The sequence below is a fragment of the Alosa alosa genome, chromosome 14 (assembly GCF_017589495.1).
Source record: "Alosa alosa isolate M-15738 ecotype Scorff River chromosome 14, AALO_Geno_1.1, whole genome shotgun sequence".
Lineage (NCBI taxonomy): Eukaryota > Metazoa > Chordata > Actinopteri > Clupeiformes > Clupeidae > Alosa > Alosa alosa.
The window spans coordinates 31639884-31658871 of record NC_063202.1 but is presented as its reverse complement, the minus strand read 5'-3'; the positions used below and the strand labels follow the sequence as shown (position 1 = coordinate 31658871).

The window sequence follows — 18988 nt, the reverse complement described above, 5'->3', positions numbered from 1 at the left end:
GAATAATACATGTATCCAATGATATGTTTCTATACAAAATGCTATTTCACTCTGTTTTACGTGGGTAAGGCCACCGCACATTCAAATAACTGCCCTTCATGAACCAGGCCGTCACTCTCCATAGGTTAACTAATTTCTCTAAAACTGCTTTTCCATGTCTCACCTGCAATAAACATAGGAGGCTATAAACACAGGTATAGCCTAAGCATATATACTATTTTGATCCCGTGAGGGAATATGTGTGCATGTATACTTTATTTATGCACTGTGTGCATATGTGCGCATGTAGGCTACTAGTATATGGGGTGGTCGGGAGGAGGACAGCTTCATTCGTCCCTAGACATTCAGCAATAGGCTGTTTTGCATCCATTACAAACAAGCAATGTGAAATTCTAGGATTGGGGAGAGCGCCTAGTATGCCTAGTCTAGTGCATAAGCATGAAGTTGAACCTTTAGATGAAAAACACTCTTTAATAATAGGCCTACAATAAATAAAAAAAAAACCGCTAATGACGTTTAGGCTACTTTTGACCATCGCATTTATCGCCTGTAACTCCGTGATAAGGACCTACAGGAAAGTATTTGGCTGAGCAACGGAGGTTAATGTTTTATTACATTACATTACATTACATTACATTACATTTGGCTGACGCTTTTTAGCCAAAGCGACTAACAACATAGTAAACAGTTTAAGTTTTAGAGCAGTTCTCAACAATAATTTTATGTTTTGTTCACATGATATAGGCCTATGTCTAATCATTGTTGCAGTCGAAGAAAACTGGAATGTTTAATTCGTCCTCCCTTTCAATCGTCCCGAGCGGTCCTCTCTCCAAACTAACTTTATTCTCAAAATGTTGAGTTTAATGTCGACATGGTGACTTTAAAGTCGATACATTGAGATTAAAGTCGACATTACATTTCAACTTTATTCTCGAAATGTCGAGTTTAATGTCGACATGGCAAGTTTAATCTCGTCATGGCAAAAATATTTCTTCCTTCATGTGTGGCCCTAATACTCCGTCGTAGAAATGAATTGCCTTTTTTGTTTCGGGATGTTTTAATCGACGATTCTACCTGGCCGACTGAGATTCTCCGAGATGCATCAGGGAACCATGGAGACGCATCTCGGCGCAGAAGGAAAAAACACAGAGGAAAACGAGCCGGGGCCCGTAACAGATTGAGGAATAGAGCTCATAGGCCTCCACTGTTATAGCATTCTTCTAGCCAATGTCCAGTCTCTTGTGAACAAGATGGATGAACTAAGAGCGAGGATACAGTTTCAAAGAGACATCAGGGACCGTAACATTCTATGCTTTACTGAGACATGGCTAACTGAACTTGTACCGGACTGTGCCATCACTCCGGTGGAGTTTTTCTCTGCTGCTTGCTCTGACAGGACTAAGGAATCTGGAAAATCGAAAGGTGGCGGTGATTTCATCATGACGAACAGCAAGTGGTGTGATCCTAGAAATGTCACCGTTCTCTCAAAGTCCTGCTCGCCTCATCTAGAACATCTAGCGATCGTCTGTCGACCCTTCTACCTGCCCGTGAGTTTACTTCCGGTAATATTCAACGCTGTCTACATTCCTCCACAAGCCAACACAGATGCTGCGGTTTCAGAATTGCAAGAAGTGTTAAATAGACAACAACACACGCACCCTGAAGCTGCGCTTATTGTGGCCGGTGATTTCAATCAAGTACATCTGAACCGGTCCATACCTGATTTTATTCAACACATTCACTTCCTTACACGTGGTGACAACACACTGGATCACTGCTACACACAGTTCAAGAACAGTTACAAAGCTAAGTCTCTACCAGCTTTCGGAAAATCAGATCATGCCGCTGTCTTCCTACTGCCTATGTACAAGCAGAGAAGTCAGGCGGACCCCCAGTGACGAAGGAGGTCAAGCTGGACTGACCAATCGGAAGCCAGGCTACAGGGCGCCCTTAGCAGCGTTGACTGGGAGATGTTCAAGGCGAACAGTGCTGACATCAATGAGTTTACGGAAGTATCATTGAGTTACATCAATATGCTGACTGATTCCATCATCCCAACTGTAAAGATCCGAAGTTTCCCTAACCAGAAGCCATGGGTGGATAGAGAAGTGACATTAAAGACACGCACCATGACTTATAATGCTGGGCTTATTTCAGGGGATATGACTGATTACAAAGCAGCATCTTATAGTTCACGAGAGAGCTATTAAAGATGCTAAGCGGCTATAGAGACAAAGTTGAAGCTGATTTCTTGGAGGGTGATCCAGCACGAGTGTGGAAAGGACTCCGAACCATCACTGGCTTTGAAAGAAAGTCCCCTCCTACTGTATGATGAATGTGAGTAAAGCCCTCCCTGATGAACTTAATGCTTTTTATGCTCGCTTTGACATGAAAAACACAGACTATCTTGCACTAGCTGCAGCATGTGAAGCAAATGAGGATGCACCTTTCTGTGTCTGAGGTCGATGTGAGCAATGCCTTTAGGAGGGTTAATTGTAGAAAAGCTGCTGGACCGGATGGAATTTCTAACAGGGTTTTGAAATACTGCGCTGCTCAGTTAGCTCCTGTGTTCACTTATATCTTTAACACATCATTGGCTCAAGAGACAGTTCCTACTTGCCTCAAGCAGTCTGTTATTGTTCCAGTACCGAAAAACAAAAGTCCATCATGTCTGAATGACTACCGCCCAGTAGCCCTGACGTCTACAGTGATGAAGTGTTTTGAGAAGCTTGTGAAAAACATTATCTGCTCATCCCTCCCTGCCTCCTTCGACCCCCTCAAATTTACTTACAGAGCCATGCACCTCATGCACACCACCTTAACTCACCTGGAGGAGGGGAATGGGAATTATGTGAGGATGCTGTTCATTGACTTTAGTTCAGCATTCAACACGATAGTACCTCTCACCTTGGTCACAAAGATGAAGGCCTTAGGACTGAACACCACCCTGTGTCACTGGATATTTGACTTCCTCACCAACCGTTCACAAGTGGTTAGAGTGGGGGGTCTGACATCTGACTCATGAACCATCAGCACTGGTGCTCCCCAAGGCTGTGTTTTGAGTCCACTGCTGTACAACATCTACACACATGACTGCAAAGCCAACAGTAGTCATACCTCCATCATCAAGTTTGCAGATGACACAGTGATCTTGGGCCTGATTAGTAACAACAATGAACAGCTCTACTTGGATCAGGTTGATGAGGTGGCACAGTGGTGTCAATCTAACAGCTTGACACTGAATATCACTAAACCCCCACACACACACACCTAAATGACTTTTAGCACTTTTACATCCCTCCCTATGCTACAGACCTTTTATTTATTTTCTTATTTCATCACACGTCAAAACACACACACACACATATCTGACTTTCTCCAACTTTTGCACATCTCCATAGAACTTTTTATTTATTATTTTTGATTTCTCCTCCATCTATCTACCCATGTCCTTGATTGCCTAGCCTTTCTGCCTCCACCCCCCACCCCACCCCATCCCCACAAGCCTCCTCTATATACTTGCTGCACACTGCCCCCCACTCCCTACATACACAGCACATTGTCTTCAGGATCTTCTCCAACACACATCCTCTACATACTTACAGCACACTGCCCCCACCTACCCACACACACACTACACACACACACACACACAGTCACTGCTCCACTCCCCTCCCGACCACACACACATCTTCACTGTCATCACTCACATACATCATACATACAATACTCTGCTTGCAATAGTAAGTCCCTTCACCATACTTGCAGTACACCCCCCCCCTTCCCTACATACACAGCACATTGTCTCATGAGGAAGCTTCTCCAACACACATATTGCACACTGCCCTCTTCCCACATACACAGCACACTATCCCATCTCCCCTGTCATCCCCCCAACACACACACCAAGACCCCTGGCAGTTGGGTTAGCCCCTTGAGCCGTGGATCTGCCCAAGGTTTCTTCCTTGGTAAGGGAGTTTTCCTTGCCCCTGTTGCTCTTGGGTGCTCCTTGTTGGTGCCCCCCCCCCCCCCCAATCCCAATCCTCCCCCACCTTTCTTATGCAGCCCTTGCCACTTAATCTACTAAACCCCTCTTCTACTGCACTTTTTACCCCCCCCAATAAACTTGTGACAATAAACTTCCTTGTATCCTTGTATCCTTGTAAAAAGAAAGGCAACACCGTCACAGTGATAAAGCAAAGCAATCTTCCCTGATGACAGTGGTCCTCTAGTGAGGGACCAATATACGTGTTAAATGAGTTAATATGCATGCTTTAAATTGAAGTTAAATATGTCCTGCAGTGGTAGAGACGCATGCTGTGAATTTCAGTTAAATATGTCCTGCAGTGGCAGAGGAATTTGATTTTTTTTTTCTCTGTAGTCTTAATATTCTGTCATTTTATATATAGCCTTATAGTCTGTGGGAAACTGTCAATTATCTAATGATTGCAACATCATCTAAAAAAAATCATTTATCCAAAATGATTGAAATTAATGATCACAAACGTTTAAATAATGACAGTGGGTCTAGTTATGTGACAACAATGTGTAGTGGGCAGTGGAATAACTATTGAATTCTGTTTGTGGTGACTGCTGACTGAGATAAGGGATGAGATTAAATAGATCCTGGAATTTAGCCTGGTCCGAAGCAGGCTAGCTCCACAGAATAAATCTCCATGGTGACATTTACCATAACATATCCTACTGCCCCCTATTCCGTTTTTGTGCAACCGGATCACGGATAAATAACCAAGATATCCTGGCTTAATCCCTTATAGTTTTGTGCAACAGGCCCCTGGTGACTTTCAAGTAAACGATGAGACTAAAACAAAAGGCTACATTAAGATTCTGGAGGAAAAGATCAGGCAGTGTGCCGTGAGACCTTAGCCTGGCCTTGGCCTGTCTACATACTTCCGGTCGATTTCTTTTCCCTACAGTACTCCGTCTGGAATAGGTTGATTCACGCTCGTTTACTTCGGCAGTTGGGCAGCCCACCAACCAGCGAACAGTGGGCGTCCCTGAGAGCGATTACGTAGCCTACCCAGGCATGGTGTTTCAATTACTACGTCCCCGCCTCTGAAGCAGATCGCTTGGAATACATCAACGTAGGGAGCGAAAATGACTTATACTTATGAAATCTTTGAGCAAATGTAAATAATAGTTTAGCCTATTAACAGGAGTGTCGCAGAACGAAGTCACAGTGGAGTAGGATGTTATATCGTCAGCTAAACTTTAGTCATAGATTTTGTAAAAGCTACTCTAAGCGTTACCGAAGTCAAACTGTAGTTTAGTAGGCTACATGGTGGTCAAAATTTCAAACACTAAGAAGGCTTGACATAACTTGAAACTTTGATCAAAGCATCATCAGTGTCTCTACATATGAACTCGAGCATTAAGAACATTGTTTGTGTACACATAGTTTACTAAAAAGAAAGATTTTGGACAACTCACTCCTTGCAAGATGGCAGCAAGCAGAAAAAACAAGGGGAGTTGTTCAAAACCTCTCTTTTAAAACTCTGTATTACACCAACAATATTCTCAATGCTTTCGAGTTCATGTGTAGAGACACTGATGATACTTCGAACAAAGTCTCATGTTGTGTCGAGCCTTCATCGTATTTGAAAAATAGCGATTTTGACGCGATTGTATCAAAAAAAAGTAGTAGCCCTATAGGAATCCCATTCAAAGGTCATTTCACCCGAAAACGACAACGAATACAAGCTTAAAGTGGCTTTGGGCGTGCTTTTTGCATTTATATGAAAGTTTGACTTGGGGACATTCACAAAACACTATATGTTTTTTGTGGAGAGTTGCAGATGAAACGTGTGATTGTTTGCTGATAAGATGCACCGATGCTTGTTATGGGCGTGCTGCAGAAACTTCTCTGTATGATCTAAACGCCGGTTGTTAGTGATTGGTTCAAAGTGGTTCAAAGGAACTCCAATGATTTTAAACCTCACAACTGTGCCCTCCCACCTGGAAATAAAAGAACGCCTATGGATCTAGGCCAGACTCTCTGCGAAGTCAGAGGTTTCCAGGCTAGTGAGACCTGCCCCAATACACGGGTTTCCCGTTTACCAACAAAACTAGATCTTGTGCCGCGGCGTGAGGGCAGAAGGCGGCAGGTGGCCGTCCACAACGTTAGAAACTTAACCTAAATAGTTGGATGCTGTAAGCTACAATCGGATTTTTTTGTATACAGCTGTTGTCTCAATTATATTAACATCTCATTTCAGACTATATTTCAAAGTTTGATGTTCATTTGGAATATTAATATAACATCGTATTTTGTCATTTTTGGCGAAGACATGCATTCCGTTAGGGATATTGAACATATTTAACATTCTCTAACCATCCTGATTTCGATTTGGTGACTTTTTAACCAAATCAACCAATGCATTGTCACTCTGACACATTTCCAATTCTGCCCCCACTTGTGTGTGTGGCAATGACATGGTCTCAGCTACATTAGAGAAGATGAATAGGCCTAACAGTTTCCCAAGAGAAAGTCTGAAGCTGAAGTTCCTTTCAAACCTTTACATAGGATTCACTGTAAAACTAAGCAGACCAACAGAGTACATCTCAGTTATTTCCTTCTATGTTTTGTTTAAGAGTAATCATGTAGGCTAGCATTCCAAGTTACAGAATAGAAACGAATGCGTTAGCTTATGGCTAATGTATATGAGAAATCCCATAGAGATGCTAACGGTTAGCATAATCGGTAAACGTAGATATTTAGAGCGAACTTCAGTCCATGTTCGCTGCACAAAATAAACAGCACGCCCATAACAAGCACGGGTGCATCTTATCAGCAAACAATCACACGTTTCATCGCCCACCCCTAGTACAGGCCCGGAGTGGCTAATCGGGAGCTTCAGGAGGATAGGCCGGTCTTAATATCATGAGCTTAAATATTGTTTCTGAAGTTCATTTGCTGCGCCCTCACGGTACTTTAGCAGCTTAGGCTGTGCGGTCGCATTCCCTTTATCGCAGTTTCCCAATATTAACAAAGTAGCCCTCACAAAAACTGTCTGGAAATATTTGCAATAATTAAGGGGAATAGGAGGCTATATGAGCGGCCCCTCCTCCAGTGGTACGGCTCTGACAAACTCTGTAAGGTAATAACCCCAGATCTCAGAAGCCCTCAAAAATTAAATATCATTACAATCTGTGTTTACCACAGGTTACTCTATACAACCACACGTGGCACTGTGGTAACTCTATATAAAACATATTGATCTCAATGGTGCATTTTGCCCATGTTCAGGGTGGAAAATAAAAAAAGAAAGATTTGTATAAGACAAGTCAAATTGGTGTCTTTAAAAAGAAGGGATCATGGTGAATAAAGAAACAAATATAAAAAAAATCTTTGTATATTCCCACAAGGTGTTTGGGTGCGCTGAACATGAAAACCAAAATGATTTTTCAGACTTGTGAGGTCTGCTGTTCAGACCCTGAAGAAATTTAGTCTCTGTTCATAGCTTTTTGTGAGAGTGTTTCTACTTATCTCAATAAAGAAAATAAATCAAGAGCCTATGTTGTCCTATGTACAAATATGTCTTCTGAAGGCCTAAACAGAGCCCAACCAAAAACTCCAATACAATTTTGATCAACTTTGAGGGACAGCTATGACATGCAGGATCATCCAGACCAAACGTGACAATTTTGCTACATACTATTCCTATTTATATACCAGCATGCAAAATTTGAGCCTCTTACATGGTTTAGTTCTTGCGCTATGGGCTTGTGAACTTTGACAAAAAAAAGAGGCCGAACGAAATCGACACCCCCCTCCCTCCGTAAAACTGGCTGTATCTTGGAAAGTATTGATCTTGCATAAGAGTAATTTTACAGTGTGTCTCCTGGGTAACATAGGCACACCTGGTAATGTTTTCAGATTTTTTTGAGACCTAAGTACGTGGGCCCTGGTTGACGTGGAATGACACTGCTAAATATGGGTTTACAAAACATGTATATTATCACATTCTGTTTTTATTTGCATTTTAAACAACGTCCCAACTTTTTGGGGTTGTACTTTGCAAAGCTATTTCACCACTTTCCTCTCAGAATTGTGTTGTATAGCCATTTAGCCATTGCCGGTATTAGCACACTAGTTTGATATGACATCAAGTATCACCACTTTTGTCCTTACCAAAAGTTTTGTACCTGAAAATAAATAAATAAATACATATACTGTAACTGTTTATTTTCTCTCCCTAGATGTCATAGATGACCAAATAATTGAGCAAGGAGCAGTAGTATTAAGAGGGTAAATCACATTTGACACATAATCCCATAAAGATGGCTTTTGTGTCTGTGTTGGTCTTTGGTGCCTCAATTTGATATATTATTGCTGTCATATTTGTTTTTATTTGCAGATATGTGATAGAAAGAATTCAGACAGAAAATCCTGACGTACACATCAGCCATGAGATCCTGGGGGGGACTCCTTGTGAGGGAGATGATCCCCAAGTGAAAGAAGTGGTGGGTCAGCTGCTCAAAATAGCTGATGACCTTAATCGCAATGCTGAACTTCAACAGTATGTTATCTCATTATTCTTTTTATGTTTTGTTTCTCTCAGCATCAAATAATCTAGCAGCACCTTCTTATGATCTACATACCTTTTTCATCTTACTTGAAAGTTATTTTGTAGTTACCATATTTTCCGGACTATAAGTCACTCTGGAGTGTAAGTCGCATCAGTCAAAAAAATGCATCACGAACACACAAAAAAACATGTAGTCGCACCGCACTTTAAGTCGCATTTATTTAGAAATTTATTTCACAAAATCCAAGACCAAGAACAGACATACCGGGAATGTTAATGAAGATGAAGGAGTGAATAGTGGCAAGCTGAGGCAAGCCTGAGAAAGAAGGCTGCCAATGAGGGCCCGAGGATAATTGTAAAGCAATTTACAAAAGATTCACCGAACAAAAATGCTGATGTGGTACATGAACATTTAGCAAAAAATGTGCAGAATGCAATGCAATCAAGCATTTTGGGCGACATGGAGGCACAAGCCGGCAGCAGAGCAAATTCTCAGGAGTCTACCTCTGAGAACGAGAGAAAAAGATGCTGTTTTAAAAGAACATGCAGAGGAAGGAGTGAATGGCTTCAAGTTGAGGTGAGCCGGGCAATAACTAAGGCTGCCAAGGAGGGCCCAAATGTAATTGTAAAACAATTTACAAAAGATTCACTGAACAAAAATGCTGGAAAACAAAAGTTTAGCGATCAGGAACTATCAGGAGTTTTGAAAACACAGAAGCTTGAGAGCCTAGAGTGGTCATGAGACGTGAGAGAACATGGATGTGTTCTCCATTTGAGGAACGTTATAATCGACGTGAATAGCGGACGTGAACAGACAGCTACAGCCTCGGAGCGCATACTGTAGTAGGCTTCCTTTCACTTTCTAGAGTGCGCATTCATTACGTGAAAGATGCTTTAACGCAAAACAGCGATCAAATATATATATGACTGAGTTTTGTTTTCAAATGTTTTCATGCATGTCTGGATAACAGGTGAGGAACGTTTAGGAGACAGACTATCGTAAATCCTCAAATTATGGCTTGGGTCTTTTATTTACTTAGGAAATGCAAAGCACAGCACCCTTATTTGGGGCAGGCTTGTATTCGAGGCAGGTCTTTATTTCTTACATGGTACGTTTTATTGTGAGACATACGTTTAGTTTGGAGTGGCATACCGGTAGGCTATCAAAAGCAGAAGATGTTCAATTTGGTTTGGGACTGATAGCCACTGAAATCTGTGGGGTATTTGATGGTTCACTATTAAATTTCATGTAGTTGAAAGAGTGTCGGGATTTCCATTCGCTTATTGCCAGACAAGGCACCCGCTTTCATTCATTCATGGAACTTGCGCTGTGCTGTAATAGAAACCTTAGCAAATAGGTCTACATTAGCCTAAATTGAGTTTTTTTTTTTATTATGTATGATTTACTTTTTTTATAAAATTCGTGGGCTGGAATGTTTCGCAGCAACAATTGTGTTTATATGTAGGCTACAACCTCGGGCAAACTCAGAAGGGGGCGGCAAGCGACTGGTAGCTTGAGAGCGATGTGTTGGAGACCCATGATGTAGGACTTTTCATTGGCAACAATATTAAACCAACCCACAATATATAACATATTAAGAAGAGCTCTTTTATGAGTTAAATCGAAACAGTGTAGGCAATTATTATCTTACTGGCCTTTATTTATCTGAATCTGAGGCCTGGCTATAAATAATACCGGTCAATTTGAGGATTTAGGTATGCACGTGTGTTTCAGACATTCACTAATGTCTGACTGAAAGTGCGCAGAACTTGAATTTGAGAGCGCTCTCTCGCAGCTGTAAACGGTAATGTTTCATGTAGGGTTCATGTCAGTTAATATGAATTAACATTTAAAAACATGTTCAATTATATATAAGTCGCACCTGACTATAAGTCTCAGGACCAGCCAAACTATAAAAAAAAAAAGTGTGACTTACTGTATAGTCCGGAAAATACTGTAATCTTTGCATAATCACAGAAGTTGATGTTAGGAAGCTCTTAGCTCTTAGAAATACTTGAATTGTGGATAAACAGTCTTACTCAACTACATATGAAAGTTGCTAGCCACAAATGTTTGTATATCATCATCCATATTTCTTGGTATACTGGTAAGTTGAGTGAAAATAGGTGTGGCATTATATTTGTGAAGTCTTCAACTCCTGATGTTACCTTTCAAAGTAGGCTAATCGGCAGGTTTGTCTTTGACAGGGGTGTTTGGCTTCCATGTGACATGAGCTTTGATGGTTTCATGCTCTCATGTGCCAGCAATTCACTGCACACCACACACTGGGGTTTCTGTCCCATTTTGTACTCAATTGAAGTTAATCCATGTCCTACTTCAAATATTCAGGGTCTTAGCCTAGGCCTACTTGTGTTTACCATTAAAATGATGTCTAACATGACTTGTCATATAAACATTGTCTATCTATGTCCATGGCAATGACTGACATACAAATAAGTCTATCAAAATGTCTGATAAGATAGCATTTTATTGAGCGATTTCTTCATTTTTAACACAAGCAAACCACCCAGAACGGTTCCGCTACCCACTTTTGGGTCCCAACCCACCAGTTAAGAAACACTGCTCTAAGCGATGTTACGCAGTTTCCAAGCTAAACATTTTTTGTCACATACAGCAAACATCACCTCACCATCCGCTAACTGCTTATGCCCTGAATACACTGTAAAAAAACACGGTCTCTGTGGACAGCCCAGGCTCCAAAAACAGCAACAAAAACAACTTGATCCAACCTGGACCATAAAAACATAACAAACTGTTCCAGCCAATCACCGGCGATATGCGCGTTTAGGAGAGTTTCAATCACACGGTAGGGAGTAGTGAGCTAGCACTCAACATTACCCAACATCGCTTAGAGTGCTTTTAACGACAAAAACTATCTCCAAAGAGCTATAGGCAATGTTTCGTGTGAGGACACAACACTAAATGCTGCCTATATTTACAGAAGACTGCCCTCACCAGTCTAAATGCAAGCTAATTGGCAAACTTCCACGGATCTCGCATCCACAACCTACAAATGGCCTACGAGTGGTGACAGCGAACAGAGAAATTGCTACCATTCATCACGCAAGTTTTTAACAAACCACAATCAAACGTAGCACCCTGCCACAGGTATAGCACTACAAATCGGTAAACAAGCACCGTCCTAAGACAGCGACAAAACAGCTAAACCGGTCGCAGATTAACGACCCCCAAATGCTGTAACAAAACTGTAGTAAAACCAAGCTGAATTCAAACAAGTGGTTGACAACAAGTGGCGCCAACGTTAGCAACATATGCCAATTTCATTACGCCAGAACAAACAAACCAGTGCCAAACGCAACGCTACAAACAAAATAAGCTAAACAAACAAAACCAAGCTAATCACACACAGGTTCGTCCCGGTCGAGCCCTCAATTGTTACGGGGTGGTCCTGGCCCAAGCTCTTCGTTGTCTAGTGTATGTTCAATTAAACTAAAAAGCCTACCGCAACTCGCAACCAACAGAAAACAAACACAGAAAGACCTAAGAACCACCCTACACGCTAGCCCTTGTGTGGTGCACAAACTTGGAAGTAGGTCCTAACTGTGGTGTATGTGTGTGTACATGTCAGCTTGGCAGGAGAATCAGAGAGCGGTCACATACCTGTGGCATCCTCGCGCTCCCTGCCCGGTACTCTGATAGCTCTACGGCCAGCCCAAGCGCTGGTTCTTGTAAAGTTCAGGTTTTATTTTTACTCGGTGGTGGTTGTTCCAAAATATAATCCATATAGGTTTGCCCAAAGGTGACTACGAACCAGAGGGGAGAACAAAGGCCCTGCTCCCACAGCAGGCCCAAAAAACAATTGACTCTCTCCTGATTGCCAAGACAGGTGTACCTTTACCCAATTAGCCACAGGTAGTGATATCACTGAAGCCCCACTTTTAAGTTGCTATCCCTACCATGTGACCCTAACGGCTCCTACACACAGTTGCGTGCGTTGCAGTGCTGGAGACGCATCACATTCACTTTACATGGGCTCACGTCATCCGTTGCCGAACTGAATTGTGGGTCCGTTGCGTCGCGTTTCTCCCGTAGCTCGCGTTGAGAGGTTCAGCTGTTGCTGCACCGACTGACTGCACCGGCCAATCAAGCCAATCGACGGACGGCACCAACCAATCAAATTACGGTTAAACTTCAAGTCATTTGCATAGCTACCGTCGGGAACACCCACTGGCATGCGTTGACGGAACGCAACTGTATGTAGGAGCCATAACCTATCCTAACAGAACAAAGAGCATTAGGCAAATAATTTCACCAATAAGGAATAATACCCGGCGCATCGTGACGCAAGTCTCATTTCTAGCTTACACTAGGTCTGTAACGATACACCAACATTACCCCCCACACACACACACACCCATTACACAATACCCCCCTACACATACATAAGTCCCCCCCACACACACACCATTAAATACACATATAACCCCCCACACACACACACACACACATTTTAAGACACACACACACACGCTACACTCCCCATTACACCCCCCCCCACACACACCCACATACGTGTACACCCCCGCCCCTTACACACATACAGCATTACACCATACGTCCCACACAAACACACACATACCCCCTAATTCGTAAACTACCACACAAACATATCCCAAACACACCCCATTACCCCAAAACATACACATACCATACCCCTAATTCATAAACTACCACACAAACATATCCCAAACACAACCCGTTATTATTATTATTATTATTACGCAATTAAATCTTGTTTTAACAATAGGAACATTCGTAACTCCGTTACCATGACTTATGAAACATATATGTCTTAGAACAGTGGTTCTCAACCTTTTTTCAGTGATGTACCCCCTGTGAAATATTTTTTCAGCCAAGTACCCCCTAACCAGCGCAAAGCATTTTTAGTTGAGAAAAAAAGACTTAAAACAGAGCACTGTGCCATCAGTGTCTAATTTATTAAACTTTGGAACTGATAAACACATACACATACAACTTATATTTTCCTGAAATATTTATTAAATCATTGTTTTTTAAGTATTTTTGCATGGATTCTAAGCTGTTTTTAGGGCATTTTCACTACCTTTATTAATAAGGATTTATTCTGGTCATTGTAAGTGCCACACAGCCATATTATATATTGTTTATATGTTGTCATTTTTAAAGAATTAAAATATAAAAAGTGTATTATACAAATTCTTATATTTTGACATGTATCTCACCACAGCAAGCTCATAGCTCTACATGCATTTCATGTGTGTGTAGGGCAGACTGTCCTGAATCTGGCAATATCATTGCCATGGTGGAAGGATTCTCTGGGGCTAAGCAATTTAGAGACATATGTGGTGTGCGCCTTACAGAAATTAATGCTATTTTTTTATTTAGTGATTAGAAATTACCTTTCTGCGCTCCATATCTGTAACACGAACTGATCTGATCTGACCTGACCCGAGTTTACGTGTTAGCGTTCTGCACTCATGGTTCTCTACAACTTTTTACTGCATTGCCATGAACAAAGTTAAGGCAAAAAAGGTGTTTCTTTGTTGAACAAATTGGGATTCAATGTGAGCCTTGAATTGGATGCCATGCAGGAATTTGCTAGGATCTCAAAACCGGATTATGAACATTCTTTGCCATAAAGAAACACACAATAGCGTTGGATTATAAACATGCTTTGCCACAAAAACAGACAAATACATGAGGTAAATCGAGCTATATGAAGTTATTATTTTGCTGTCACTTTGGTTAAAAAGCGTCAGCCAAATGTAATGTAACTTTGTCTGTTTTATAACCCAGAAGGATGTACTTGGAAATGATAGCTCTGTGTCTCCTCTTTCATCTGACATGCGTGGCATATCTATCCGATCACAGGTCCGCGAGTAATTCAAACGAGCATAATGGGTGTGCAGTTGGTTTTTGTACATGACGTTATTATTTTGCAGTCACGTCTTCTGTTTTTTATAAGCCAGAAGGATCGACATACTTGGTACCAATGGATAGCCTTGTGTCTCCTCTTTCATCTGATATACTTGCGTTCTATCTATGCGTTCACGGGTTCGCGAGTAATTCAAACGAGAGTAATGGGTGCGCAGGTGAACGCAGAGAAGTATAGACTGTAAATATGATTCAATTTTGATTTAATTTCATGATTTGTTTTAATCTTCATACTTTAACGTACAGACAAGTGCGTGGTCTTGTTGGAAAGCCCCACTTCTGCTCTGTCACGCAATAAAGGCTTCATCTCGCTGCTATGAACAGCGGAGCAATGTAACAGAGAAGAAAGGGTGTGTTTTTTGATGCACGTTGCGTCAATTGGCTTCTAAGGTGCCGTTTACACGACGCCGGTTTTTGTGAAACCGGTGAGGTTTTGTTAAGGGTTACGCCTTGCTTGTACACGACGCGGGCAGTTTAGGAGACTGAAATCGATAGCTTTTGAAACCGGCTTCTGAAGTGGGAACTTTTGAAACCGCCGGCTAACTTTCGTCGTGTAGACGCCTGTAGGTGCGAAGCCGGCAACTTTATAACGACATAGCCCCACCTCTCAACTCAGCTATGGCACTCGACCTGACATGCTGCTTGTCAAAACAAACCAAACCATTTATTTATCATATTAAAATGTTTTTCTTTCCCCTGTCATGATTTATGTGCACAATGTAGCCTATCAGCCTTTAGTGGCTAAGTTAGAAGCACACGGTAGCTTAACTTAGTTAAACATTAGCTTACTGCATGTTAGTGTTTTCTCCAGTGGTGCTCAGACCTAATGCAATGCGTAGGCTAAGCATTTGAAATTTTACATAGCAGTCACATACCTTGAAAATGAACTTTATTAGTTTAGTTGAATTGAAAACCGAATTGTCAGTAGCAGTGGCGGACCGTGCGTTCAGTGGTTAGGCCTTCAATTATGACTATTTTTTGACAAAAATAATAATAGGGGGGCGTTACAGGGGAGATTTTTTTTTTTTATATACATTTCAGCGTTAAAATGTGTGCAATTTCCCAGCATTTCATGGTGGGGGGAATAGTTTTCTCTCTCTCTTACGCGAGTCTGTGTAGCACTAGAATCTTCGTTACACAAACAATTAATGCTCCGATTGCTTATTGGTTAACAGATCATCCTCAGCAGCAAAGTAGGCTGCTAGGCTATTTATTATGACCGCCGTGCGCATGCCCAAATTTCCGTCAATGATTCCCGGGACACTGAAAGACCGGGGTACACGAAACTTGGTGGGCATGTAACCCCACATGGATAGCATGGAACCATCGTTTTTCGTTTTGATCTGTAGCCCCCCCGCTGGACTGTTTTCTGTGAATATCTCGAAAACCGTAGGGTTTAGGAGGACCATTTTTTTGAAAGACCGGGGTACACGAAACTTGGTGGGCATGTAACCCCACATGGATAGCATGGAACCATCGTTTTTCGTTTTGATCTGTAGCCCCCCCGCTGGACTGTTTTCTGTGAATATCTCAAAACCGTAGGGTTTAGGAGGACCATTTTTTTTTGTATGTTGATCTCAAGGCCATGTCAACCCATTCCATAACCACTCATTTCATGTATAGCTACCTAGTTAAACACAAAAAAGTAAAAAATGAGGTGTTGTAATTGAAGGTATCTGTGACCTAACATAGTCAAAACTGCACGAAATTGGAATTGTAGGATCATTATGACACCCTCTGTATGCACGCCAAGTTTTGTGGAATTCCGTTCATGGGGGCCACACAATAAATTAATTTATGTTACTATACACCAACTGGCCTGTAGGTGGCGGGAGACAGTTTTCTGTGAATATCTCGAGAACCGTAGGGCCTAGGAGGTCCACCTTTTTTTATGTATGTTGGTCTTAAGGGGCATGTCAACCCATCCCATTACCACTTATTTCATGTATAAGCCACCTAGTTAAAAAAATTAAAAGCAAAAAAATTAGGTGTTTTCATCACAATATCTCTGGCTGACAAGGTCAAAACTGCACGAAATTAAAAGTGTAGGATCATTATGACACCCTCCTAATGCATGCCAAGTTTTGTGTACTTTCGCTCATGGGGGCCTTACAATAAAATAATTTATGTGTACATTTAGTGACATACACCAACAAGGATTCCCGGACACTGAAAGACCGGGTACACAAAACTTGGTGGGCATGTACCCCACATGGATAGCATGGAACCGTCATTCTTCGTTTTGATCTGTAGCCCCCCCCCGCTGGACTGGACCCCCCGAAAGGAGGGTAGGGCAGACACAGTTCTCTGTGAATATCTTGAGAACTGTAGGGCCTAGGATGACCAATTTTTTCCGTATGTTTGCCTCCAGGGGTCATGTTAACCCATTCCATGTGCACACATGTGCATAAACAGATACACACGCACACACATACATTTACAGTAATCATACGTATGACACATACTCACACAGTAGACATATGTACGCGCGCATGCACATGCACAAACACACATCATACGCAGGCAAACACACAAGCACGCACATACACACACACACACACACCCACACACATAAACATAAATTTGTACACGCACACATGCACATAATTCAAGAATTTTTCCGTCATCTACTCCCCTGAATTTTTGGTCATTGATACCGGGACACCGAACCACCGGGTACATGAAATTTGGTGGGTATGTAGCCCCACTAGACTTTTACGGAAAAATGTCATTTCGTACCCGGGGACCACCACCAGACCCCCACCCCCCGGGCTGGGCCCCCCGAACCGCAAAAACAAAAAAACAGTTTTTCCTAAATAACTACCTGAACCATGGCACTGAGGATGAAGAATCTTTTATGGTATGTTGGTCTCAAGGGCCCACATCAACCTGGCTCATAATCTCATTTGTGATTTGCACCCCCACCCCCCGGTAAAAAATGAAAATGCAATATTATTTTGCTTTAATTGCCCCTATCTTCAGTTAAGATGTTCAGAACTGCACCAAATTTTATGTGTATGATTGACCTGGCATTATCTGGGGGTATGCCAAGTTTCGTAGAATTTCATCCATGGGGGGGTCTAAAAAAATTAGATTATGTGTACATTTAGTGACTGTACACTCATTGGCCTGTAAATGGCGGTGCACACATATACACATGCACACACACAGGCACCCACATACTATCGGTATTAGAACGGCCGATACATAATTACAAATTCAGTAGGATTAAAAGAAAGCCAAAATAAATATTCATCATCATCATCATGGCTGCATTTTCAGTATTGGCGATAAGTAGTCGTTTGTCCACTAGATGGCGCATCGTTGCAGTGAGACGTAATTTTGTTGGAAGTTAAAAGTGGGTTGGAAAAAACAATGGACGCTTCCTACAAGGACTGTAATTTACCGCAGCGGACATCTAATAAGGATAGGACGATGTTCACATGAAGTGTAATTCCCATTTCTTCTTGAAGCCGAAATAAATCTGAGGATGTTTATCGGACATGCTTGGTTTTTACTGCAGGTACGTTAATCTTGTAATATCAATAAGGACCTAGGTAATGTTACCGTTAGCGTTAGTTGAGTGATGGAGGCATTTGATTGATTGCATTTGTAGAAAACTATAAATGCGGTTATACCAAGCAAATTGATAGCAGCACTGTTTGTATCTTTCGACTGTCATTTATTGCACGTGCTACAAAATCATTCTGTGCAATGGAAGAGTTACCAACGCTACACCGGGTCTGATACAGTTTTGCCTATACATGCGAGACTGAGACGCCTGTTTATTTTTGTTTTAAGTGCGTGCATGGTGTGAGAGGGGAATCGATGTGCTTTGATTACAGCTTGGTAGTTGTAGTCTTGTGAAATTAAAAAGCACGTGTGTGTGAAGTATCCAAACAATGACACCTTCATTTCATTATGGCTGCTTTAGCAACACACCTTAAGCTACTGTGTAGTGGGTCCCATCTAGAAGTGGCTACTTCATTCGCTTTCCTTGACTCATGGAGATGATTGAATGTTATTACAATTTTTCGCCACGATATGGCAGTTTAAGTCCGCTTGATACTGTAAGGCGAAGCCATTGGTTTCAAAGGAGATTTTATTTGTGTCGCCAGCATGGCCTATTGACAATTTATGTTGTAAATAGGCCTACCTTATAATCCTACCTGTAGCTTAGGAAGCTAACAGCTTTCTATTAGGATCTAGTTTGTTAGTTACCGTTTTGTCATAACTCCCTGATGCATTTTTGCATTTAGAATAGCCAGAGCGTGTATATCTCAATCGAAAATTAAACAATATCGGGTGCCTATGGACTAGGCTGGGTGAACCCAGCCTGATCTGCCCGCTATTTATTTTTTGATTTCTTAAAATATTGAGCTTGGTCTGATGAAAGCCAGACTAGCCATGGACCTCAGTTACACAATGCAAGGGAACATGAATCAGCCTATATTTGCAAAACAATAACGGACAAAAAAGCTCT

General features: G+C 41.7%; 1 protein-coding gene across 2 annotated transcripts in view; it reads left to right on the top strand.

The window, feature by feature from the left end:
* Positions 1-18988, top strand: part of zgc:153993 (uncharacterized protein LOC767645 homolog) — a 42227-nt gene that overhangs the window by 1605 nt on the left and 21634 nt on the right. For both annotated transcript variants that reach the window (XM_048262670.1, XM_048262669.1), the window contains 2 exons: positions 8221-8269; positions 8379-8540. In XM_048262670.1, coding sequence (XP_048118627.1) covers positions 8221-8269; positions 8379-8540 — 211 coding nt within the window. The remainder of the gene's footprint in view (positions 1-8220; positions 8270-8378; positions 8541-18988) is intronic.